General features: G+C 33.7%; 4 protein-coding genes across 4 annotated transcripts; all 4 read right to left on the reverse strand.

The window, feature by feature from the left end:
* Positions 1-346: 346 nt before the first annotated feature.
* On the reverse strand, positions 347-1,741 carry LOC130590639 (uncharacterized). The gene has a single exon (XM_057393127.1). The coding sequence runs from the start codon at positions 1,739-1,741 to the stop codon at positions 347-349; it is 1,395 nt and encodes a 464-aa protein (XP_057249110.1).
* A 4,797-nt stretch (positions 1,742-6,538) lies between these two features.
* On the reverse strand, positions 6,539-7,419 carry LOC104887795 (auxin-binding protein ABP19a). The gene is given in 2 exon segments (XM_010672541.3): positions 6,539-7,303; positions 7,305-7,419. Coding segments are annotated over 2 exon segments (630 nt in total). The 5' UTR covers positions 7,344-7,419; the 3' UTR covers positions 6,539-6,712.
* Positions 7,420-18,051: 10,632 nt separating this feature from the next.
* On the reverse strand, positions 18,052-18,821 carry LOC104887793 (auxin-binding protein ABP19a). Its single transcript, XM_010672539.4, is given in 2 exon segments — positions 18,052-18,782; positions 18,784-18,821. Coding segments are annotated over 2 exon segments (624 nt in total). The 5' UTR covers positions 18,807-18,821; the 3' UTR covers positions 18,052-18,181.
* Positions 18,822-26,532: 7,711 nt separating this feature from the next.
* On the reverse strand, positions 26,533-27,363 carry LOC104887792 (auxin-binding protein ABP19a). Its single transcript, XM_010672538.4, is given in 2 exon segments — positions 26,533-26,883; positions 26,886-27,363. Coding segments are annotated over 2 exon segments (624 nt in total). The 5' UTR covers positions 27,289-27,363; the 3' UTR covers positions 26,533-26,662.
* Positions 27,364-27,749: the final 386 nt, after the last annotated feature.

Here is a 27,749-nt window from a genome sequence, read left to right on the forward strand (position 1 = left end):
CACTAACATAATAAAGTGTGATTATGTAAAAATGAAAGTGTTCAAGCCAAATATTTTTTTTTTTTTTTTTTTTTTTTTTTGCTAAGCAAGTAAGTGTATATATTAATGCCCAAAACATTACAACCAAAACCAAGCTAACCGGATGCGAACCAACTAGGTTGGACCCCATCGAAAATTAGCCTAGTACATACTACAGCTTCAAACACTTAAAGCCACAACATTACAGATTGTCAAACCATTCATGGTCTTCTCTAGAGATTTTCTGAGGCATTACACTTTGAATTCTTGCTCTAACACTGCTTTTTAATTTTTCTATCAATTGAGTAGGAGTGGAGACCCACTGTTGCTAATAGGCATTATTCCTACTACTCCAAATCAGGTATATTAAACCTGCACATCCAGCAAACATTACCTGCTTTCGAAACTTGGACTTCTTGCTTCTCTGAATAAACTTCACCAACTGTGGGACATGGTTAATGTTTGTATTAAAACCAAGCCAACTTTTGAGCTGTTGCAAACACTCCTTGCTCAAGTGACATTGGAAGAATAGGTGTTGATGAGATTCTGGTTGAGTTGCACAGATCATACATAGACCATTAGTGTCCAATCCCATGTGTCTCAATTTTTCAGTTGTCCTCAGTTTCTCCTGTATTGCTAGCCAAAAGATAAATCTATGTTTAGGTAGATTTAATCTATTCCATATTGCTGTATCCCAATACACCTTGAGTTGTTCACCTTTCATCTTCTCATAAACAGTCTTCACTGAATATTTCTGCATTGTACAGAGTTCTCCTTGTGTATAATATTGCTTCATTTGTTCCTTAACATGGCAAATTTTCTTCCAGTACCAGCTTACACCTGAACTGGGTTTGTAATCCCACCAATCAACATCCTTAAGATATACAGAATGAATCCATTTTAGCCAAATACTATCTTGCTTGCTAGAGATAGCCCAAACATACTTGCCTAAGCTTGCTTGATTCCAAATGATGACATCTCTGAAGCCAAGACCACCACTATTCTTGGGAGTACAGACCCTCTCCCAAGCTATGAGCCCAGGTTTTTGACTAAAATACTCCCCACTCCATAAGAAAGCCCTACATATTCTGCTTATTTCTTGTAGGACTTGCTTAGGTAAAATAAAAACCTGAGCCCAATATTGATGAAGACTTAAAAGTACTGAATTAATAAGCTGAGTTCTGGCTGCATAAGACATGTTTCTTGAGCTCCAAACCCTTATTCTGGCCACCATTTTCTCCACAAGTGATTCACACTGAGCTGCTGTAATTTTCTTTGCACAAATAGGAACCCCTAGATACTTGAATGGGAGGTTCTGGTGAGTGAATCCAGATGAATCAACAATTCTCCTTATCTCTCTTTCATTCATCCCACAAGTATACACTGCTGATTTCTTCACATTTGCTTGTAAGCCAGTAGTATCAGAGAACAATTTGAAAGCTCTTAGTAGAAGATAACATGATGGGAAGTCCCCTTTGCAACACATGATTAAATCATCAGCAAAGCACATGTGTGTTAGCTTTATTTCTTTACATCTGGGATGATAATGGAACTGCTCCAATTCTCCAAGCCTGTTCAAAATCCTTGAAAGATACTCCATGCATAATACAAAGAGAAGAGGGGAGATAGGATCTCCTTGCCTTAGCCCTCTAGAAGACTTGAAAAAGCCTTTCATCACACCATTTATCATCAATGAAAACTTAGGTGTAGTAACACATTCCATAATCAGAGATGTGAAACTTATAGGAAGCCCAATGTTTCAAGCATTTCTTTAGGAAATCCCAATCAACTGTATCATATGCTTTCTGAATATCAATCTTTAGTAAACAGCTAGGTGTATTGTTTTTTCTACCATAGTGTTTAACTAAGTCTTGAATGACCATAATATTATGTATGATATACCTACCATGTACAAAGCCCCCTTGATTCTCCATTATCAAGTCTGGTAACACATGTCTTAGCCTATTACACAATACTTTTGTAATAGCTTTGTAGATAGTGTTACAGCAAGAGATAGGTCTGAATTCAGTGACATTTTGAGGACACTTTGTTTTAGGAATCAAGGTAATGACAGTGGTATTTACCTCTTTCAATAGTCTGCCTCCATTCAGTGTATCCAGAATAGCCTCTATCACATCCTCTCCCACAATTGCCCATGCATCTCTGTAAAAGAAGTCCCAAAACCATCTGTTCCAGGGGCTTTACTACCTGGAATAGAAAATAAGGCTGCTTCACCTCCTCAGCAGTGTATGGTGCATTCAAGACTTGCTTATGTTGATCAGTGAGAACTGGCCCTTCATGGATTAATTGTTGTAAAACTGGGGTCCTCCTATTCTGCCTTTCACCCAGTAGTTTCTCATAGTAAGACAAGAAAGCCTTGGTGACAGCTTCAGGTTCATTATGCCATGCTCCTTGTTCATCATATATGCTGTAAATTTGGTTCTGTAACCTTCTTGCTTTAATGCTTTGATGGAACAAAGCTGTGTTTTCATCCCCATCTTTGATCCAGGCTGCCTTCGATTTTTGTGATAAGAATTGAGTGTAAGCCAAGTGCTTTGATCTATATTCCTGCACTGCATCCACTTCTTTAGCAGCTAACTGTGTATCACCAGGGTTAAGATGCATTAATTTTTGAGCTTCCATCATTTTCTCATAAGCCTGTATGTCTCTAGCTTGTATGTCCAGAAAACCCTCCTTGTTCAGTTCCTTCAATGCAACCTTGATCAACTTCATTTCTTTCATGATCTTGTACATTTTAGTACCTTGAATATCTTGTCTCCATACATTCCTTACAATATCTTCATACTTTGCTGAAGCCTTCCACATAGTAAAGTATTTGAATGGTTTTTTTCCTCCATGTTCAACAGGATATACCTGTAATATGGCAGGTGAATGTTCAAAATCACCTTCCATCTGAAAGGACACTTCTGCAGTTGGATACATGTCCTTCCAAGCTTGATTGGCAAGCATTCTATCAAGCTTGGAAAATACTCTACTACTTCCTTGCTGCTTATTATTCCAGGTATAATAATTGCCTGAATACTTGATGTCTTGCATACCACACTTATCCATGCAACAAATCATGTCATGCATTTCACTTTCTCTAACAGGGGCTCCTATTCTTTCTTCAGTACTCATTACACAATTAAAGTCACCACATAGCATCCAAGGTTTACTAACTTTAATTTTCATCAGATCCTCCCATAACTCCATTCTCCTATCTCTCTCATTAAAAGCATAAATGAAAGTAATATAGAAGCTATTGTCACCATTCACAGGCTGTATATGACAATGAATGAACTGCTTTGTACAGTCACATATTGTAAGATGGAAACTATTAGGTTTCCAAGCCAACAAGATTCTACCTCTATCAATTTTACTTGAGTTAGAAGTAAAACACCACCCATTAAACACTCTTTGATACACCCCCCTAGATTCTGAGCCTTCACCTTTGACTCTAACAGACCCACAACACCTGCAGCAGTCTTGTGAATATAATTTTTCACATCAGCCTGCTTCTTTGTGCTGTTAAGGCCTCGAACGTTCCAACATAAGATTCTATCCATCAGGAGAAGAAGGATCTCCCCCTTCTTGTCTCTTATCAGCCTGCTGTGAATTATCATTTTCTGAATTCAAAAGCTGGAAATGGTTCTGTGTACTTGTTGTAGTACTCCTGGAATTCCTTACTCTGATTGGTTTCAAAGCCTTTTGAAATCCATCAGGGTCCACATTCTCCTTCTCATTCTCAGCTACTGTCACTGCTTGTACTGTCCTGGCTTCCCTGATTACCTGCTTCTGTTGAGGTTCCTTCTCCAATAAGGTGATATTCTGTTGAACCTGTTTAGGAGCCCATACTTGCTTCACTTTCTTATTTTTGCAATCTTGTGTTGAGTGGCCTATCCCCTTACACTGCTGGCATTGAGTAGGCTTCCACTCAAAAACAATAGGCACATGAGTGAGTTCACCTAATTCATTCCAGAAGTTAACATGATCTGGCAACTCCTGCTCAATCTTAACTTCAATGAGAATTCTAGCATATTGCAGTTTATCTCTATTTCTCGTTGCTTCATCTCTCTTGATTGGATCACCAATTTGTGAAGCAATCTTATGCAATGACTTTTCTCCCCAATATTTCAAATTCAATCTTAATTGTACCCATATTGGCACAGTTTTAAGATCTTCCTTCTCAAAATCCATCTCAGGACTCCATTTTTTCAGGACTAGAGGTTTTTTATCAAAAAAATAATGGCCAGCTAACACATTATCTCTAGTATCCATTGCCTTAAATCGGACTAGGAACATACCCTTTCTGACTAGAGCAACCTTATCCACTTGCTGATTTTTCCAAATTCTCCTCAAAAACCCCTCCATTACCTGAACAGGAGGATTTGCCCCTACTACATAGCATAACAAAGCAGAACTCCAATAATCTACTTCCTCTTGAATATCTTCCAAGTCTATGTGAATAGGATTCATAGTGATATTATCCTTCGGCACTCTATTCTCATTCTGACTAGGACTTCCAATACAATCCTCATCTAATACATCATTAAATTGCTGTAGTATAGGAATAGAATTACCTCTTACAGGGGACTTTTCACAAACAGTTGCTCCATAATCCTTCCTGGAGCTGTGAATGGATTGTAACCATTCATTGAAGGTATGTCTGATCTCAGATTGCATCTTCAATTCCTGAATCGATGCTTCCGGAGTCATCGGATGACCAATGCCTAATCCAAAATCCAATGCCTCGATACCAAGAATTTCCTCCATTGATCTCGTTCTCAAAGCTTGAGAATCAGATGAAGGTCCTCTTGCTTTCTCCTTACCTTTTCCAGACTTACTTCCTTGAGAATGTCCACTAGCTTTCCTTGCCATGGCAACGATGTAAAACACCGAGAGAAAATGCAGGTAAAAGTTCTCAATCAATGGAGGTTACTGTTCCATTGAGTTCTAGTGAGAGGAGAGAGTTTCTCTCGCTAAAACGGATTTCGTTCAAGCCAAATATGGACAAACAAAAAAAGAAATTCTTCAGACTATTTTGGAACGTGTATGTAATAACCAGATAAACTAGTAATTGACGAATAAAATTGGAATATCAAAATATATACTTAAATTAAAAGGTTAATACACTGGTGGTAGCAGACTAGCAGGGTGTTAAACTGCTAATCGAGTGAGTCGATCGCGAGTAGACCTCTGCTTGACTCGACTCGAAAATTTTCTGATCCTGTTTGACTCGTGCTCATTGCTCGTTAAGTGTTGTTTCAATTCGACTCGAGCTCGGTTTGCTTGAGAAACTCGAGCTCATTTTGCTCAAGAAACTCGAGCTCGATTTGCTCGAGAAACTCGACTAGAGCTCAGTTTGCTCGAGAAACTCGACTAGAGCTCAGTTTGATCTAGAAACTCGACTCAATTGGTTAGTAAGAAATCAATTAATAATGTAAAATAATTTTGATTTATTTTTACATATTCCTTAAAGAAATTGTTTTTTTTTACAATTTTAATTTCACAATTATTGTCCAATATTCCAGCCCATCATCTAACTAGGATAATATGGCTTCGGAATTGTTGAACCCGTATGTGTAATGCTAGCTTATGCATGCTCTACACTCCTTTTTATAGTATTTCATCTCATACTCTTTATCACACACCAGATATGGGACTCTAGGAACATGACTACTTTACTACCGAACTTTCAACATTTCTTTATCCCATCTTAGTCTTCATTATGTTCGATGTAGGAGTCTAGGAGTAATACAATGTCATGGATTGTTGTAGAGTGTGTATTAGTAGCATTAGATTTTCTTTTCCCTTTTTTTTTCTTTTTAGAAGATCTTTGCGTACAGGTTTAAAAATGAGTGTCAGTAAAAAAAATTCTTACAGGAGCATTGCTGTTATATTGAGATCCAAATTTTAGTATTATTGTATTAGTAAGGGTATCAAAACATTTACTATGTTTCTAGCTTTAGGTAAATATAGCTTTAGGTAAATATACTCTACAAAACATTTTAGCTAGGTACATATATTATGTTATATTCTTTATAGATTAAATTATTTTATAAACTTTTTTATATCAAATAAAATAAATTTCTAGAAAAAATATAAAATTATCGAGCTGGTCGCGAGCTTATTGAGTCGAGCAGGGTCATGCTCGACTCGTGCTCGTTAAGCTCTCGAGCCGAGCCAACTTGAGTCGAGTTTTGACCGAGCGTTGACCGAGTCGAATTCGAGTTGCTCACGAGTTGCTCAACTCGATTAACATCCCTAGGTGATAGAAACGAAAATAAAAGGCGAGTTAAACTTATTGCAAATTAAAGAAAATAAAAAAGAAAAGGAAAGTAACCAAGGAAAATATTAAGAAAGAAAATATTTGCCCAGTCAAAAACAAAAGGAAAGAAATAGTTGATTGCCATGAGGGGAATCGAACCCACGAACTCAAACATAAACTTTCACTCCTGCAGAAGAAGCTTTCAAGCTACCATCTTCACCAAAGAAAATTTCTATGCTAATAGAGTCGGAGAAAGCAAAGATATAGAATTATTATTCAATACTGCAAAGAAATTATATAAGGTAAACTTTCAAAGTTGAATATGAAAAGCGAACAAGCACACACACACCCTTTTGGAGTATGATTTATTTGAGTACGCTAAAAACCAACTTTTAGTAAGAAAATTAGACAATAACTCGAAAGGAACTAAGCAGTCCCAAATATCCTCTTTAGTCTCATTACTTCCTCATTGCTTAGAAGAGTGATTTGCTCAACTATATCACCAGGCAAATTGCTAGCAAATAACGCAGTGGTAGTGAGTTGTAGTCCTGGATTTGCGCTATTCAAGCTAACAAATGCAGTAGCTAGAGTTGTACCAACATTAACTTGAAAATGAAGCATGGCTTGTGGAAAGATCATAACGTCTCCAACTTCAAGTCTTCTATAGTATGCAGTGTTAGTTGTGTCAATGAATCCTGCAATTATAGACCCTGTTGCTAAGATAATAACTTCTGATGTTCGGTGCGAGTGAATTGGTATTACTCCACCTACACCAAAGTCTAGTCTTGCCATAGAAATACCAAGACCATTCAATGCTGGGTATGCATCGACAAATGCAAGGGTCACATTATTTCTAAATAAGTTTGAGGTGGTTCTTTCACCACGAAAACCAGTATAAACGAAATCATCTGTTGTGATATCAGAAGGATCCTTGCAAGCGTATCCTTCTGGTCCCTTTGGGAGACTCAAGTCTCCTACACAAAAATCAAATTCAATAGCATGAGAAAGAGAAACCAATTAAGAGAGAAAAAGTGAAGAAAATGATAAGGTTATTCATTTTGGAAGTAGTTGGAGAGAATAGGTGTAATACTTTGTAAGCTAAGGGAAACTTTGATTTAGCTTACTTAGCTTGATCTGAGTTTTTAGTTAGGTTGCATTTAATAGCCATGATTGGCACCATATATATAGAGACGAGCCGAGTTATGTAGGTTATAAAACTGTCTAATTTAAACAACTTGTCCAATTGATCACCCACTTAAAAAAGATAATCCTTATTCAAATTGGAAAGCAAGGAATTTTTTTTTTTGATATATATGATCCGCAAGCTACGGAATTATGCAATTGAAAAGCCAATTTTTACAGTTGACATGGAAAATTCACATATGATTTTCCTGGAATCCACTATTATAAGGACATTGGGTCATTATTTGAAAGGGGGCATTATCAATAATTCATTCTTTTCTAAATACATGCATTTTTAATAACTCTTCCCTTTCTGATACATGTAATATTTCTTACCTACACACTACCATCGCACTACTTTATTCTTTATTAATACCTTTAATTATATGTACATACAAACTAGCCTTCTTTGCACGCGATGCGTGCGTGAATTATTTTAGCAATTATTATTAAATTTCATCTAAATGTAATTTTAAAGGATGTAATTTACAATCATTGTCATTAGTTCTAATTAAATATCATGTGGTGTAAATACAAAATATAAAAATTACTTGATGAAGAAGTTGTTAATACTTGTTAATGGATGTTGATATATTGTTATTGCATTTCAATGTTTAGGTAAAATTAAAATTTTATGTCTTTGATTTTATAATTGATTTGAAAACTGCTTTAGTTATGTTGATTTGTTCTTCAATCATAAACTTTTTTCTTTTAATACACATATTTTTATATAGATAATCTTTTTTATTCAATAAAGAGTTAAATTTTTTTTTTCAAAAGGGGCCACCATAGTTCCCGCCTTGACTTATATAATAGAAATAGAAATTATAAAAAGTTGATATTGTGAAAATACTCGATATATGACGAATCAAATAAGACCAAATTATTATTTTCTTATACATTTGTAAGGGGATAAAGGATAAGGTTGGTAGACAATTAAATAGTGATTTCTACGCAAATATTGCATGTATTTAGAAAAGGATGAAATACATGATCGGAAGCTATTCTTTGGTCTTTCTCTTATCTATTTATGGAAGGCAAAATGCATATGCGCATATATCTTAACATACTAGTTTTTGGTCCGAGGCTCCGAGCAACTCAACATGTATTATACATAATAACATACTTTTTTATGGATAAAATTTAAATATTACAATACAAAATCTTCATAAATAATTTCAAAAATCTTAATAAAACTAGTTTCAAAAATTATTAAAAGAGATGGTCTAATTTTAATATAAAAGTAGACCTAGTAACCAAATGGATTAAACTAGTCACCAAAACAAATTAACCTATTCACTATTGGACTTTAAAATTAGGCTTACCATTGCCTAATTCTAATTTAAAAGTAGGAGATTTCAACTAGTTTACATAGTACAATTTTTAAAATTTCCGTTAAAAGATAGTTTCTTTAATATAATATTTTGTTTTCCAACATATCACACAGGGTTTAGGCGAAAAAGAGTGTGACGCATATCTTTTTTTATTTTTGATAATTAAGGATCATTTTATTAATATCAAGCAACTAATTCGGTACAAGGCCTTGCACAACCATCGTTACATAGCAGGTTACAGTATGTTTTCGACAAGTTTTACATTTATGCTATGAACTCATCCCTTCTTGTGAGCCCTTGCTTGGCCAAAGAATTAGCCACCATGTTTGATTCGCGCCCTTGATATGTGATTTCCATGCTGTTATCTCTCGCCATTGCATTCCTGATGAAGTTGATAATGAAAGCTAGATTCCATGGTCCTTCAATATCACCATTGCACCACTTTACGGCATTAACCGAGTCCGATTCTATTATAATTTTCTTGTGGAGGCAACAATCCATAGTAGATGAGATTTTAAGTGCTCTTTAGTTTTTGTTTATGTAGTAGTCTAATAGATCTATGGTTTTCTATTGGTACAAAAACCTTTTTTTAATTTATAAAATTAGTATTTTGGCTCGGACGATTTTATGTGATCAGTTACAATTATCATATACTCCCTCCATTTCATTTTAATCTACACACTTACACTTTTCACGCATACTAATGCAAAACTTTGAGGAGATATATCTTTAGTTTTGTATGTGTAAAAATTATAAAAAGTACATATTAATAAAATACCATGTTATGATGAATCTAACAAGATCCCACATGACTATATTTTCATCCGCGTATAAATCACAAATGATGGTCAAAGTGAAATTTGTGAATAGTGCAAAATATCGAAGTGTAACGATTAAAATGAGGGAGTATGTTATTATTTATAAATTTCATAATTAATCTTATTAGGTTTTCGAAATTTTCTATCTGATGCAAAATCGAATAGTAGACGTTATTACATGATAAAAAAAAATTCTAAGAAATTGAGGATAAAAATAACAATTTCAATGAAATTATAGGACTTTATTACGTTTTTTTTTGAAACATTATTAGACATTGGAATTATACTGGATTGGTGGTTAAACTCTACATATCATTTAAATGGTCATTGATTCGCATATGGCACGGTTCCTTTGCTAGGAACACCTTTTAATATATTTGTATAGATGTAAAATTTCATACAGAGGACACAATAAGAAATATCTACAATTTCTCAAAAAATAAGAAAATATACAAAGGTCTTATCCAAATAACTATACTACCGTTAAAAGCCTTATACACAACGATTATATAGAAAACAATGACCAAGACATAAGCAAAGAGAAACATTAACAATTACACTTAAATATAATTTTGTAAAAGAGACACCTCGTATAAAAGAGAGAAAAAATAAATAACTTTATTAATTTGTTGAAAACCAACTGAGGTTGGTGTGAGTGGTTAAGGGTAGTCTCTCGCTCTTTAATCAAGATCTCGAGTTCGAGTCTTGGGTATGGAAAAAATCCCAGTTGAAAAGTATGCTGCCCTTTCGAGGTATCCATACAAACTCCCACTAGAGATTAGTCCACTCACCAAATTCAGTAGGAAACTCCTCGTAGTTGGGGAAAAAAAATTAATCTCTTGAGATAAGACCTATAATAAGGGTCATCTTCAAACCATGTATTAATAATCACCTAAAGTCCTTAAATTATCGGATTTCCAGAACTCCATCTTTGAATTATCCATGTCAACTGCAATAATTCTCTGTTCTATTACTTAAATTCTGCACTTTAATTAGCTGACCACTTGACCAGTGACCATATATATCAATATCAAATACATAAATTCCATCATGTTAAAGTCAACTCTCTCGCTATAGTAGCCTAGACGGTGTCCAGCATGATCCATGGCTATTAGAGCAAAACCATCGATGACCCAACAAAAATATAATCTCAACTTGCAACTTTCTCACTCATTCTCACAAATGATCATGACTTGTGACCAATATCATTAAATGTATCTTACTTATAACTACGAAAGACATTCATCATTCCTCTCTCCTACTTTTTTCCATTATACGTATTAAGTATATTCCGGCCTCTCCTATTTCAATACATTATTTATTTAATACTCTATAGTCTATATTGTAATATTAGATTGATATTTAAGCATGTAATATAATAGATCATGGAAATAAGAAAAAATTAATTTGACTTGACCAACCCTAAATTTACCTTATGTATGTTTACATGGATTTGACTTGTTATGTATTGACTCAAATTTTACATTATATTTACACCTGATTGGACCGAAGTAACCCCGATGATTAGACTTGATACTCATTTTTTTAAAAGTTGAAGAGAACACATCATTAGAACGAAATCGAAAATCTTAAGAAGTGTAAAAAAAAAATAAAGCAAAAGAGGTACCTATTAATAGGTTTGAAAAAGTAATGAACATTTATTGCAATTTCAAGTTTTGAATGAAAATGTCAAAAACTATGAAAAAGTTATTGCATATGCATACATCATAATTTTATACCAAACTTATTTGATGTAGTTGGTTGATACCTCAACTTCGGTACTTGAGGATAAGGATTCGCCTTACCTTTTCCCCTATTACTATCAATTGTCTGGCCAACAAATACTTGATCAAGAACATCGTATGGGTTGATGTTTCGAGAGGGTTCTCTCCTCACTAGCGCCGTCTTGAAAATTTTGAGGCCCCGATTCTAAAAATGAAAATTGGGCCCCAATATTAATAAATTAAAGACGAAATAGTTCGAAAGTTAAAGGTGAAAGTTCAAATATTCATGATAAAGCGTTAAATTTTTCTTATTAAGAGTGAAAAATAATGGTGATTTGCTTTAATATGAACTAAAATTATTATAATAATTATATTTTGAGGCCCTTATAATTTTGAGGTCCTGTGTTGTAGGACTCTTTGCACACCCTCATCTACCCCTCTGCTCCTCACCATTGGGGGGGATGTATCACAATATTATGGGCTTCAATATCTGATTACATATTTGGATATAGATCATGGGGATATCTAATCTTATATTATGACTTAAAGAAAATATGTATAGAATGCTAGGTTTTCATCTATCACAGCTCATGATGTGTTTGATAACAAACAAAAGATTTTTTTTTTGAAATTAACATTAATTCATTGATTCAAAGTCATACGACATCTACAATAAAAGTCAAAACTAAACAAATACGTATCAAATGAAATAAATACAATTCTAATATGATAAAACCACGATCGTTGAGTAGATCTAACACTTGTGAAAACCCTTGTCTTTCACATCGCTGTCTGATGAAGCCTTCTGCAAGGGGGTCTGTCGATCTTTTGTAGTTTTGAAGTAGAACCGGATTCCATTCAGGTGATTGTAAACGAAGTCTTGACATCTGTTGCAACTTCGCACAAATTTCGATCAATAAATCAACATCTTGAAATACACAAAAATCCAAAAACAAATTCTCTAAACTCTCACATGGAGAGAGATAAAACCCAATATATGGGTAGACATAACCCAATATATGGGTAGAAAAACTCTCTATTAGAGAGAGACTGAGATTTATTGGAAACATAAACCTAAAAAGCTAGTAATAAAACTACCACCGCCCAAAAGGGTGGTGGTAGCCCCTAGGTTGAAAATTAGGGTTTTGTGAGATCGAGAGGAGAGAGAAGAGAGAAGAGAGAAAAAGGAGAGAGGAGGCGAAAAAAAACTATTGTGGACCTAATGCTAATGAATGCCCTTGACGGAGTTAAGCAGCAACAATGTATTAAGAAAAGCCCTAAAAAATACAAAAAAAGGATTATTGTGCACAAATCACCCACAAGTGAAGGATAAATTCATAAAATAACCGCTAACTTAATAAATCCAATAAACCATCCCTATGTTTGTAAACATCTCTATTATATAAGGCAATACATGGGGTATGGGAAACACCAAAAAATAAGTAAAAGGAAAAGAGTAACTGCCATATTTACAAACAGATCGAAAAAGCAAGCTAAAATCCCTATTTTATCTCGAACTCCCAAAAATAAATTACATTGCAACATCTTCTTCATTTGCAAACAAAAAACACAACACTCGCAATTACAATTCCCCTTTTTCAATTTTTCTAAATATTTTGTGATGGAAATTATTACTAAGGGTTACTCAAACATTTTCCTTAAAGAATACTACCTCCGTTTCTTAATAAGTGCAACATTTCCCTTATTTAAAATAGTCACAGTAAGTGCAACCAAGCTCAAAATGGTAAAAAAGTTCAATATCATTGCAAATATGCCACTAGAAAGCAAGAGGGGACCACAACTTTTTTGTTTCATCACTTGAATTACTCTACTTTATTGTGGTCCCAACTTTCTCTCTCTACATTCTGTTGAAGCTATGATGTATAGCGCACACCACATGTGAGTGTCCCACATTGATTAAATAAGAGAGATGGGTTCACTTTATAATGCAAAGGGGTTACTCCCCTTATTGCCATATGGTTTTAAGGTGGAACTTCCTTTGTGTTGTGAAGTAGGCTCTCTCTCTTTGTGATGGGTGCGGCCCAGACCCATAGTTAACACATGTTAATTTTTTAGATTTTATGAAAATGGGTCTGGGTAACCCAATAAGGAGGAGGAGAGTTTAGCCCACTTACAAGTTAGGAGGTTCCATCCTGAAATCAATTGGTGATAGGAGGAGTAACTCCTCGTCTTATAAAGTAGTTTATTCTCTCATCTTTCTCCAATGTGGGACACTCACAAGTGGTCATTTAATGGGTTTCAACACACCCCCTCACTTGTGAGTCTTTAGAATCCCAGTTGCTCGATTAGAAGCCCAGTTTAGAAAAGACCCACAACCCGGGCTCTGATACCATGTTTATTTTTTAGATTTTATGAAAATGGGCCTGGGTAACCCAATAAGGAAGAGGAAAGTTTAGCCCACTTACAAGTTAGGATGTTTCATCCTAAAACCAATTGGTGATAGGAGGAGTAACTCCTCATCTTATAAAGTAATTTATTCTCTCCTCTTTCTCCAATGTGGGACACTCACAAGTGATCATTTAATGGGTTTCAACACATTACTTGGTATTCCCCCACTTTCTCTATGTTACACTTATTAAGCAACGGAGGAAGTATATGATTTTGCACGCATAAGGTGTATATAAGACTAGTATATTCATATGAAAGCAAAAGCACGCCAAACCTCACCTTCAATTATCCAATTAACTACCAAAAATCATTAAACTAACACTAAACAAAGTAATCCTAATTTTCTTTTAACTGAATTATAAAGTTTTCCTTTCACACAGTCCGACGTCAACCACTCATAGTTGATGGCGGCATCAAATAACTAGAAATCAATAATTTACCGTTATTCCGTCAACTGTCAACTCTTGCATAAGACAGAAAAACTAGGTGACGCTTTTCTTATATGTTTGGGAAATTTTAAAATGAATTCTTTGTTCTTGCTCTATAAACATCCTTTTCTCAGAGTCAAACTTTTCGTATATGCTTATGCTAAAAATTCCATCTAACTCAAAATTTTGCCTCGTAGAAGAAGCAAATATGACGCAATCCATTTTATAGGTAAGTGCAATTGTTGATTAAAATTGGTACGATATAATAAGCAAAACTCTTCGACTATATCCATAGCTAAGTCAAATACATCAATAATTTAGAAATAAATAGATGTAATCATTTTATTAAAAGATGTATGTACCAATCCCCTCGGGAAAAAAAAAAGATGTATGTGTTGGGTATATGGTAGTATATGGAGCTTATGAAGGTGTATGGGTGTGGAGATGAGGTTGCGTAAAGGGAAAACGTCATATTGGGCATAAGGCAAACTTTGAATGGACATATCTTTCAATATATAAATGATTTTAAGGTGATTCAAAGTGGAGGTGATAGCTTGTTCCGAGAGCTTTCCAACGATAGGTCATATGTCCAATTCCGGTGAGAAACGAGAAAGTTATGACTGTTTTACGAAGAACCGACGAAGCTGACGGCAGAAGACTCAGCGCACCTGAGGCCTGGTGCGCCCGCACCAAAGGCTGGTGCACCCGCACCAAGGGATGGTGCGCCCGCACCTATCGAGGACGCGTTTTTTTCCTGGTTTTGCTTAGTGGGGGTATAAATAGGTGCCCTGATTGCGTCATTAATGTATTCTTCATCATTAAAACACATTTAGAGAGAGAAAATGCTATAGAGAGAGATCTTGAGCACTTTTTGTAATCTTTCTTGAACGTTCATCGATTCCTAGTGCATATTCGTGGTTTTTCTCCCAGTTCTTGGGTTTCCACGTAAAAAGTTTCTGGTGTGATTTTCCTGCTTTCTTATTTGATATTCTATATTTGTTTGCTATTATTCTACGATTGATAGTCAATAGGACTTACAGTATGTACCAAAAGCTGAATTTTATAAACTCTTAAGGTTGAATATGAAAAATACACTCATACACACTCCTTGAAATATCTAATATTTCGTGCATCTAAACAAATATATTAAAAAGTGTACGTGCGCGACAATGTATACACGTACGCCACGTGACACCTCTGTTACTACACTAGAATTGTTCAATGTGTGCATAAGTCATGTCAATTAACAAAAATAAAATTAGCTTGCAACAAGATTTAAACTCATGACCTCTTAATATTATACATGACACAATTACCATCTTAATCAACTATTAATCACGTTTTAAGTGCCCCTATTATTATATTTGTACCTTTTAAATGTTGAGTTTTTTTAATATATTTAAATGGAAATGAAAAAAATGCATATCAAATTCGAAAACAATATAAACTCGGGACAACGCCCCGGACCAAATACTAGTTATTAAGTTAATAGAATCAAATAATCTTCCAACAGGCACTAGTGAAAAAAATTGCATCTGTCACAAGGTAACTGATGCGGTTTGGCCCAAACCGCATCAATTAAAAATATCTGATGCAGTTGTGGCCCAAAACCGCATCTGATTTTCACTCCACATTTTCGAACCCGACCTCATTTCCTCATTTGGCCCAAAACAAACGAAAAACCCTAATTTCCCCCTAAAACCCTCATTTCCTCTCACCCCAACCCGCCATTTCCCTCTCTTCTCTAACTTCCTCAATCCTCTCTTCTCTCACCCCATCAGATCCCCAACCCCAAATTCGTCGTCTTCATCCTTCATCAGTCGTTTGTCTTCATTAGTCCCAAATTCGCATAAATCTCTTGATTGCGAAGAATGAAGCGAAGAAGCGAAGCGGAAATGAAGATGCGAAAAGGAAACCGTCGCCATCTTCTAGTTTTTCAAATTTTAGGGTTCGAAATTTTGATTTTTTTATAATTAGTTTCAAATTTAAATTACGTTTTTAGTTTCCTTTTTGTAAATCTAGATTTCGTCTAATTCAATTAGTTTTTTGTAATTCTTTTTTGAAATTTTAGGGTTCGTAATTTGTGTTTTTTTATAATTAGTTTCCGATTTATTTTTTTTATTGTAGTTTCCTTTTTTGTAAATCTAGGTTTCTTCTTAGTTTTTTGTAATTTTTTTTCGCCGAAATTTCTTATATTTCTTCCTTTTTATTTTGTCATCTGTAATAGATTTGTTGTAATATATTATCTTAAAACTGTTTGTTCAATTGTTCTTTCCATTGTTGATTTCGTTCTAAATTCGTGCAATATAATGTTATTTCGTTGATGTTGATATGTTGTTCTTGATGTTGATATGTCGTTGTTGCTGCTATTGATTGTCGTTGTTGCTATTTTTCAAAAAAAAAATTTGCACACTTTATGGTGTTGTCCTGTTCAAAACTGCATCAGTATTTAACGAATCTGATGCAGTTTTGGGCCGGATGAGTATATTTCACGTAGCTGCTGCGAGCTCACCTGATGTGGACGACCAAAAACGCATCAATAAGCCCAATTTTGACCCCATCAGATGGGCTCTATAGTATGTAGTGTTGTTTGTGTCGATCATTACCAACAAATAAGGAGTTCATAGTGAATTGATAGTAAATTAAGTTTTTTTATGTTAACAAATAACTTAATGGAAAAATATCAAACTTCATACAACCAATATCAAAATTTTTATTTAATAATCGAATGAAAAAGTTCTACAAGAATTTTTTTAGATGCAAAGTCACTAATATTAGTGTCTCTATCAATATTCTCTAACATATCTTTCTCAATACATAAAATGGCAAGACAATTCAACCTTTGTTGTGACATCACACATAAATAATCTTTAGTTAAAAAACTAGAAAAAGAATTGAAATATGATGGAGTGCTGTTTATTAATTATTAACAATATTTTTTCTAGAATTAACTAATAATTAATAAATATTCTTTAACAAATTCAAAATTACAGTAAACAAGCTTCGTATTAAGTAATAATTAATTTGCACAATTCAGCATACTAAACAACAGATTTTTGAACTTTACACAATTTGATCAATGTGATTATGCATTTATGCTTCATGTGTGAAGAACTATAAATGGTATTCATAGTTGCGCCATTTTATCGAATTTTAACAGAACATATTCCCATCGAAACCGCACTTCAATACACGTTTTCGGAAAAAAATTATGAATTAAAAAACAAAAATAAAGTAGAGAAAAACCGAGAAAACAGAAATTACCCGAATAGTTTTGGTATAATTGGCAGCCAAAGTTGATGAGAAAATAATAGAAGATTGGAAAAATTAATGAAAATATGGGATGTGAACAAGAACAACAATGGAGGAGGATTATTGACAAGTAAGTTTCGAGCTTTTAATCCGGTTGAGTATCATTTATATAATATTTACTATTCACATCTTGCACTATGATTGTCTTTAGTGATTTATATTTTAGGACAAACATAATCATATGACATCTTGTTAGATTCATCTCAATGTATATTATTTTAATATCAGCGTTTTATAATTTTTATTCATTGATAATTAGAGATATTGATGTTCGAAATAATGTATTCACACGTCAAAACATGAAATGGTGCAACTATTTCTAAACGGAGAAAGTATAAGGAAACTTTCCAAGTCTGAGAAACTATGTATTGGTAGCTGTATTCACGAGTCATGACCATTAATCATTTTGGAAAGTTTAGAGTTCTTAATTAATCCCTCTCTATTGCGTTTCTTGTTTGGGCCCTAGGCAACTTCCCCTCTCGTTCATGCATGCCCAAATATGGATATGGATAAAACTTTTTGATGTAATCCATTGATAATTTTATTAAGGGATGAATATATAACAAGGTGAATTTTGTATATATACACATGCAAGTACAAATATATATGAAAGAAAACAAGCTACACACACCTTGTATTGTTATTAAGCACACTAGCTAGGAACAAAAGTTTACTTTAAAATCGGATTTTATGCGGTGCCGAATGCCCTCTTCATTCTCATTACTTCCTCATTACTTAGAAGAGTAATTTGTTGAGCTATATCACCAGGTAAGTTACCAGCAAATAAAGAGTTCATAGAGAACTGAATTGCTGGGTTTGCGCCATTCAAACTAACAAATGCAGTAGCGTGGGTTGTACCAACATTAACTTGGAAATGCAACATAGCTTGTGGAAAAATCATGACGTCTCCAACTTCAAGTCTTCTGTAGTATGCAGTGTTGTTTGTGTCGATGAATCCTGCAATTATTGACCCTCTTGATACAATAATAACTTCTGATGTTCGGTGAGAGTGCACTGGTATAACTCCATTTATACCCAAGTCTAACCTTGCCATTGAAATACCCAAGCCATTCAAAGCTGGGAATTGATCAACAAATGCTAGAGTTACGTTATTTCCGGGTACATTTGTGATCGTTCTGCTACCACGGAAACCAGTGTAAACAAAATCATCAGTTGTAAGATCAGCAGCATCCCTACAAGCATATCCTTCTGGCCCCCTTGGGAGACTAGGATCTGCTACACAAAAGTCAACTTCTATAGCATAAGATAGAGAAACCAAGAAAGAGAACTAGGATAATGACAAGGTTATTCATTTTGGAATGAACTTGCTAGATTTTCTAAGGATAGTTTTATTGCTTGATCTGGATTTTTCTTGCATTGGGTTAGCCAAGATTGGCACCATATATATAGAGCGAGTAGTGAATCTTTCATTAATCAAAGGAAATAAAATAAGGGAGGCGTAGCTCAATGTACAAGCAAGTTGAAATAGATAGGAGTTGACTCATCTGAATTATTAGAAAATTTTCCGGTGCAAATCTGCAAATCATTACTGTCTTATTGACTACACAGCTCCTAGGTTAGACTTACATGCAGTATTCTTTTTTCCCTTGAAGAACAGTATTTTGGAACCGAAGATAAATATTTAAAATTTGATAAGGTCTGCAAAGTAGGGAACTTGTTTACAGAATTATATATCAACATAAGTTAGAAACTAAAGCTTGAAGAGTTTGATTATGACAATCCACCTATTGTAGATAATAATGCAGTTTGATTATATGGAAAATTCAAATTTGATGTACGGAATCCAATAATATAACGACGGTGGTTGGGCGTTGATAAGGAAACTGGATTAAAATTAATAGTTGGTTTTGTAAGAGACCGCTTATTTTTATTATAAAATTAGGCACGGACCAAGCTCAATATTAAGAAGAGAATGGACCACCATAATCAAAGCTTATATTATGACTTAAAGAAAATATGTATAGAATGCTAGGTTTTTATCTATCACAGCTCATGATGTGTTTGTTAACAAAAAAAGGATTATTGTGCACAAATCACCCACAAGTGAAGGATAAATTCATAAAATAACCGCTAACTTAATAAATCCAATAAACCATCCCTATGTCTGTAAACATCTCTATTATATAAGGCAATACATGGGGTCTGGGGAACACCGAATAATAAGAAAAAGGAAAAAAGAAAAAGGAAAAGAGTAACTGCCATATTTACAAACAGATCGAAAAAGCAAACTAAAATCCCTATTTTATCTCGAACTCCTTAAAACAAATTACATTGCAACATCTTCTTCATCATTTGCAAACAAAAAACACAATACTCGCAATTACAATTCGCCTTTTTCAATTTTTCTAAATATTTTGTGATTGAAATTGTTACTAGAAGTAATTAAAGAATATATGATTTTGCACGCATAACATGTATATAAGACTAGTATATTCATATGCTAGCAAAAGCACGTCAAACCTCACCTTCAATTATCCAATTAACTACCAAAAATCATTAAAGTAACACTAAACAAAGTAATCCTAATTTTCTTTCAACTGAATTATAAAGTTTTCCTTTCACACAGTCCGACGTCAACCTCTCATAGTTGATGGCGGCATCAAATAACTAGAAATCAATAATTTACCGTTATTCTGTCAACTCTTGTATAAGACAGAAAAACTAGGTGACGCTTTTCTTATATGGTTGCCAAATTTTAAAATGAATTCTTTGTTCTTGCTCTATAAACATCCTTTTCTCAGAGTTAAACTTTTCGTATATGCTTATGCTAAAAATTCCATCTAACTCAAAATGTTGCCTCGTAGAAGAAGCAAATATGACGCAATCCATTTTATAAGTAAGTGCAATTGTTGATTAAAATTGGTACGATATAATAAGCAAAACTCTTCGACTATATCCTTAGCTAAGTCAAATGCATCAATAATTTAGAAATAAATAGATGTAATCATTTTATTAAAAGATGTATGTACCAAAAGCTGAATTTTATAAACTCTTTAAGGTTGAATATGAAAAATACACTCATACACACTCCTTGAAATATCTAATATTCAATGTATCTATACAAATATATTAAAAGGCATGCGTATAATGTATATACACTACGTGGGACCTAGGGATGACAATTCAGTCTGAATTCGACCATAGTCCGCCCCGATCCGAAGGAAAAAATCCGAGTCGACCCCGACAAAAAAGTAATCTGACTCCGACTACGTTTAAAAAATCCGACTCCGAGTCGGAGGAGGGTCGGAGTCGGATCTCATAAAATAATCCGAATCCGACTCCGACTTTGAGTCAATCAATCCTTTTTTTCTTATTTATATAATTTATTATTTATGTATAATCTGACTTCGACTCTCAGCCAATTGTATTATATAGGATTTTCCTATAGAAAAATGATTGTTAAACATGATAGTAATATTTAGATTATTTGTACTATATAAGATTTCCATATGATGATTAGAATAAATTGTAATGATTAAATTATTGAATTATAGTAAACTATTCTATTATAAAAAAATTGGAAGAAAAATAAGTCGGATGAGGTTCAGAGTCGAATGTTCGGGTTTTAAGTAGGATATCCGGATTTTAAGCCGGGTCGGATCTCGGAGTCGGATATTTGGATTTTAAGTCGGGTCGGATTCGGATTTTTAGAATCGGATGTCAGAGTCGGACTTAGATTCAAAATCCGACTTTCTGTAGGATCGGAGTCAGATTATGCATAATCCGGTCCAAGTCCGACCCGTTGCCATTCCTAGTGGCACCTCTGTTACTACACTAGAATTGTCCAATGTGTGCATAAGGCATGTCAATTAACAAAAGTAAAATTAGCTTGCAACAGGATTTGAACCCATGATCTCTTGATATTATACATGACACAATTACCATCTCAACGAACTTTTAATCATGCTTTAAGTGTCCACATTATAATATCTGTACCTTTTAAATGTTGAGTATTTCTTAATAGATTTTAATGGAAATGGAAAAAAATGCATATCATATTCGGAAAAAACCATATCAACCCGGGGCAACGGCCAGTCCCAAATACTAGTTATTAAGTTAATAGAATCAGATAATCTTCCAAAAGGAATTTAGGTAGTGTTGAATGCCCTCTTCATCCTCATTACTTCTGCATTACTTAGAAAAGTGATTTGTTGAGCTACGTCAGCAGGCAAGTTACCAGCAAATAAAGAGTTCATAGTGAATTGAATTGTTGGGTTTGCACCGATCAAACTAACAAAACGCGGTGGCTGGGGTTGTACCAACATTAACTTGGAAATGCAGCATGACTTGTGGGAAAACCATAACATTTACAACTTCAAGTCTTCTATAGTATGCAGTGTTGTTTGTGTCAATAAATCCTGCAATTATCGACCCCCTTGATACGATTAAAACTTCTGATGTTTGGTGTGAGTCTACTGGCGATATAACTCCACTGGTACCAAAGTCCTTGCCATAGAAATACCTAAATCATTCAAAGTCGGGAATTAATCAACAAATGCTAGAGTTACGTTATTTCCGAGTATGTTTGTGATCGTTCTGCCACCACGAAAACCAGTGTAAACAAAATCATATGTTGTAAGACTAGTTGGATCCCTACAAGCATATCCTTTTGATATGTAAAGAGAAAAGTGTGGAAAAGAGAAATGAATAGATAAACCAATCTAACCCCATGGCAATGTGAAACCGCGAGAAAATTAGTTCTTCAATCTCATTCTCAAAAGTCAAGATAATGAAGATGCAAGAAAGACACTCCAAGAAGTCTACGAAAATACTACTGCAATTATAAACAAAGTCTTAACTACAAAATCAATCGTAGAAAAACGATGCTCATAAGTACAACTACATTGGTTATTTTATACCCGTATGGTTCAAAAACAAAGAGAGAAAATGCAAGAAAGAAAAGTCATTTTGAGAAGACTAAAAAAATAAATTCCAAGAACCAAACTGAAATTGGTACAATAATCACTCCAAATGTTAGGTTGTTTTAAGTTATTTTTTCAATTATTGTCTTTTCTTTTTGACATTTTAGATTTGTAAAAAAGTTATTTCTTCGTTAATATTAGAAACCAAAATAATGCTAAATTAATCTTAACTACTTATAAAACAACACTGACTAATATATTGAATATGTTAACTAAAAAACAATGAAGTCTACATAAAGATTACCAGCTCTAAACTATTGTCCTAAAATACTTAACTAATTCGCCAAAAATATTAACTAATTCGCCAAAATAATATCGTGAGAATTTATGAGACGCGGTCCGTTTTCTAAAAATATATATCTATTGGGCTGGTCAGTGAAAGGTGTGTCGCGTACCTAACAAAAATAACCTAACTATTCCTCCTAACTAATGTAGTCGGGCAAGTAAGGATCGTATCCCAAGAGACTAACTAATTCAAAGTAGTTAAATTGACTCTAATTAATACTAAGCAAGTGATCCAAATAAGTGATGATGAACTAATCTAAGTGACTAAAGCAAATGAAATTATCAAGAATGAATCAAAGACTAAAGACATCTAGGTTTAAGTATCCCCACTAATACGAATTAATGCCGCAAACAATCCCTTTTCCCTTAATTAACTAATAAATAACTCATAGGATAGACGCTCCCTAATAATACTAAGGATTTCTTTCGATCAATCAATAGCTTCCCTAACAATGCAATCATGCCTATTTTCATGGAGTCATGCAAATTAAGGACTTTAGACATAGCATCCTAACATCCTAATAAATTCCATCAACTACTTTCGTGATGATTTCCTTTATCTTAAATTAGGGTTCTAGATTCGATTAAGATTCAACTTTCGTTGCAAAAATAATCACATTCAAAATATACTATTTCTAGTCATAAATTGATAATTAAAACCAACCCTAAAATAAATGAATCATAAATTAATCAAAATTTGGTAATTGGGAATTAAACAAGCATCAATTCATATTAGGGTTCAACCTAACCCTAGAATAGAAAACTACTCACACATGATGATTGAACAAACAAAATAAAGATTAAAAGAAAGCATGCTTAACAATAATAATAAATAGAATAGAGAAGAGAAAATAATACTTGAATTAATTGATGAAATTGCGAACTTGAATGTCGAAAACAAGAACTTGAGGAAAGTAAGCGTGAAAAAATAACGTGAAGCGTCCAAGAGGAAAAACAAATCTCACGTTCTTTTTCTCTAAAAGAATCTCCAAAAATCAATCTTTTTTTCCTTAATACTCGTGGCCCTACCCTAATTACAAGATAAGGAAGATCTAATTAAATCATTAAGAGTCCGAAATCGTGCAGTCCGCGTGCCCCGGAAATTTCAGCAAAACTGGGCCAACTTGCAAGGCCCATATCTCTTAGAATATAACTCGCCTTGGGCCGTGCAGCCTATCGTTGGAAAGCTCTTCAAGCCTACTTTCCAATGCCTTTCGAATCAGCCCAATATCAGCATCTAGTCAGAAGTTATCGATAAAAGAGTGAGCATGACTCAATTTCCGCAATTGTATCAATGAATTTCAACTCCAATTGAGCTCCAATTTGCACTCAAATACATCCAAAATGATCCTTATCAATGTAGTTTGCTTCGATTTGATCCTAAGTACTCAAGCTTGCCCTATAATGCTCCAATTATGTTCTCGATACCTGAAATTCATCAAGGAGTACCAAAAACGCACAAGAGGAGTAATATTTCGCAAATTAAGTAAAAGCATGCAATTATGAACTAAAGTACACCTAAATATTCCTAGAATGCAACTAAAACTTATATAAAAATACGACACATCAGTCAGGTCTCACGTTAAGACTAACGTGAGACTGTCTTTTTTAAGACTTTATGTTTCTCAATATATAAGAAAAATTATAGTCATGTGGAGTCTTGTTTGATTCGTCTCAATGAGTACTTTATTTATATTCAATTATTCCAATTTTTACTAAGAGCATTGTAAACGGTGAACAAAAAGTTCACAAAATTTCCCTCCTTACTCATGTTTTGTTTATTTCCTGAACAAAAGTATCACCTTCATTCTACTCATGAACAAATAAATCATCACTATATCTAGAGATGACAGTGGGTAATGGATCCTACCCGGATCCGTGGATCCAGATCCATTTTTGACGGATCTGGGTCCTCAAATTTTGGACCCTATGGATCCGGATAGGGTCTGGATCCTCCTTGAAAAGAACGGATCTAGATCAAGTCTTGAATTATTACCTAGATCCATTTACCCGTTTTTATAATATTATTATTTAATAATTATATTATCATAATATTATAATATTAGTTATTACATGTAAAACATATTTTCGCGTGAATTTCATATTATAGTTCTAATTAATGTGTGATTTCATGTGAAAATTTATTGGTCAATTGAGTTTGAAAATTGATTTGATAACTAATCTACAGTTTGATAATTGAATAGTTGTAAGTAGTTGCAATGGTTATTCTTCAAAAATTAAACGTATTTTTTGGTTGATATTAGATGACTTTATTGTTTAAAATCTTTAATTATTGTGAAAATTAGAGTAATTTAAAGATAATAGACAAAGATCTGTTTGAGATCCGTAGAATTCATACGTATCTGGATCTGGATCCTCATTCTTATTACCCAGTGGATCCGGGTAGGATCTAGATCCTTGCCTAAAAAACGGATCTGGATCTGATCCTAAAGGACCCTGTCCAGATCCTACCCATTGCCATCTCTAAAGTCTATACCTCATTTCATTTTAAAAAAAATATTCCAAAATATGTTAATATGGGTATCATTTTATAGAGGGAAAATAAATTATGAATTTTGGTATTGTTTTTTTTTATAAAGGAATTTTCCGGAAAATTTCATGAAAATTTCCACAAAATTTCCCGAAGTTACCAGGATATGTGGCAACTTGTCATTAGCTTATTTTGTGTAGTTTAGGATGAACAATTTGTTCATATGGTGAACAATGAACAATTTTGTTCATGTGATGAACAAATTATTATCACTAATGGGAGAGGTGTTTTTTTGTTCATTCAAAAAAATTGCAATTTCATGAACAATTGTGTCACCATTGGCATTGCTCTAATATGTGATGAAAGATATTTAATGTAGAATAAGTGCATTGACAAATGCGCAAAGTCAAAGTAGGAAAGATAAAAAAAATACAAAGGGAGTAATATAAAATTTAATTTCTAGGATATGCAATAGAAAAATTGATGGTAAATTAATAAGTTTGTTCATGTTAACAAATAACTTAATGGAAAAACATCAAACTTCATACAACCAATATTAAAATTTTTATTTAATAATCAAATGAAAAAGTTCTAGAAGGATATTTTTTAGATGCAAAGTAACTAATAATAGTGTCTCCATCAATATTCTCTAACATATCTTTCTCAATATATATAATGGCAAGACAATTCAACCTTTGTTGTGACATCACACATAAATAATCTTTAGTTAAAAAACCTAGAAAAAGAATTGAAATATGATGAAGTGCTGTTTATTAATTATTAACAATATTTTTTAAGAATTAACTAATAATTAATTCCTATTCTTCAATAAATTCAAAATTACAGTAAACAAGCTTCGTATTAAATAATAACTAGTATTTGGGCCCGGGCGTTGCACTTTGATTATCTTTGGTGATTTATATTTCAGGAAAAACATAATCATATGACATCTTGTTAGATTCGTCTCAATGTATATTATTTTAATATCAACTTTTTATAATTTTTACTTATTGATAATTAGAGATATTGATGTTCGAAATAATGTATTCACACGTCAAAACATGAAATGGTGCAACTATTTCTAAACGGAGAAAGTATAAGGAAACTTTCCAAGTCTGAGAAACTATGTATTGGTAGCTGTATTCACGAGTCATGACCATTAATCATTTTGGAAAGTTTAGAGTTCTTAATTAATCCCTCTCTATTGCGTTTCTTGTTTGGGCCCTAGGCAACTTCCCCTCTCGTTCATGCATGCCCAAATATGGGTATGGATAAAACTTTTTGATGTAATCCATTGATAATTTTATTAAGGGGTGAATATATAACAAGGTGAATTTTGTATATATACACATGCAAGTACAAATATATATGAAAGAAAACAAGCTACACACACCTTGTATTGTTATTAAGCACACTAGCTAGGAACAAAAGTTTACTTTAAAATCGGATTTTATGCGGTGCCGAATGCCCTCTTCATTCTCATTACTTCCTCATTACTTAGAAGAGTAATTTGTTGAGCTATATCACCAGGTAAGTTACCAGCAAATAAAGAGTTCATAGAGAACTGAATTGCTGGGTTTGCGCCATTCAAACTAACAAATGCAGTAGCGTGGGTTGTACCAACATTAACTTGGAAATGCAACATAGCTTGTGGAAAAATCATGACGTCTCAACTTCAAGTCTTCTGTAGTATGCAGTGTTGTTTGTGTCGATGAATCCTGCAATTATTGACCCTCTTGATACAATAATAACTTCTGATGTTCGGTGAGAGTGCACTGGTATAACTCCATTTATACCCAAGTCTAACCTTGCCATTGAAATACCCAAGCCATTCAAAGCTGGGAATTGATCAACAAATGCTAGAGTTACGTTATTTCCGGGTACATTTGTGATCGTTCTGCTACCACGGAAACCAGTGTAAACAAAATCATCAGTTGTAAGATCAGCAGCATCCCTACAAGCATATCCTTCTGGCCCCCTTGGGAGACTAGGATCTGCTACACAAAAGTCAACTTCTATAGCATAAGATAGAGAAACCAAGAAAGAGAAACTGAGGATAATCACAAGGTTATTCATTTTGGAATGAACTTGCTAGATTTTCTAAGGATAGTTTTATTGCTTGATCTGGATTTTTCTTGCATTTGGTAGCCAAGATTGGCACCATATATATAGAGCGAGTTGTGAATCTTTCATTAACCAAAGGAAATAAAATAAGGGAGGCGTAGCTCAATGTACAAGCAAGTTGAAATAGATAGGAGTTGACTCATCTGAATTATTAGAAAATTTTCCGGTGCAAATCATTAGACTTATTGACTACACAACTCCTAGTTTAGACTTATAGTATTCTTTTTTCCCATGAAGAACAGTATTTTGGAACCGAAGATAATAAATATTTAAAATTTGATAAGGTCTGCAAAGTAGGGAACTTGTTTACAGAATTATATATCAACATAAGTAATCTATACTAATATATTAAAAGGCGTGCATAAACCAGGAACGGTGTCACGTGGCGCTCTCTCTAATGAGTTTTAGTTCAT

Source organism: Beta vulgaris, chromosome 2 (genome assembly GCF_026745355.1).
Source record: "Beta vulgaris subsp. vulgaris cultivar EL10 chromosome 2, EL10.2, whole genome shotgun sequence".
Classification (NCBI taxonomy): Eukaryota; Viridiplantae; Streptophyta; class Magnoliopsida; order Caryophyllales; family Amaranthaceae; genus Beta; species Beta vulgaris.

Coding starts and splice junctions, on each gene's coding strand:
- LOC130590639 (XM_057393127.1), bottom strand. CDS start 1,741: ATGGAATGTGTTACTACACCTAAGTTTTCATTGATGATAAATGGTGTG.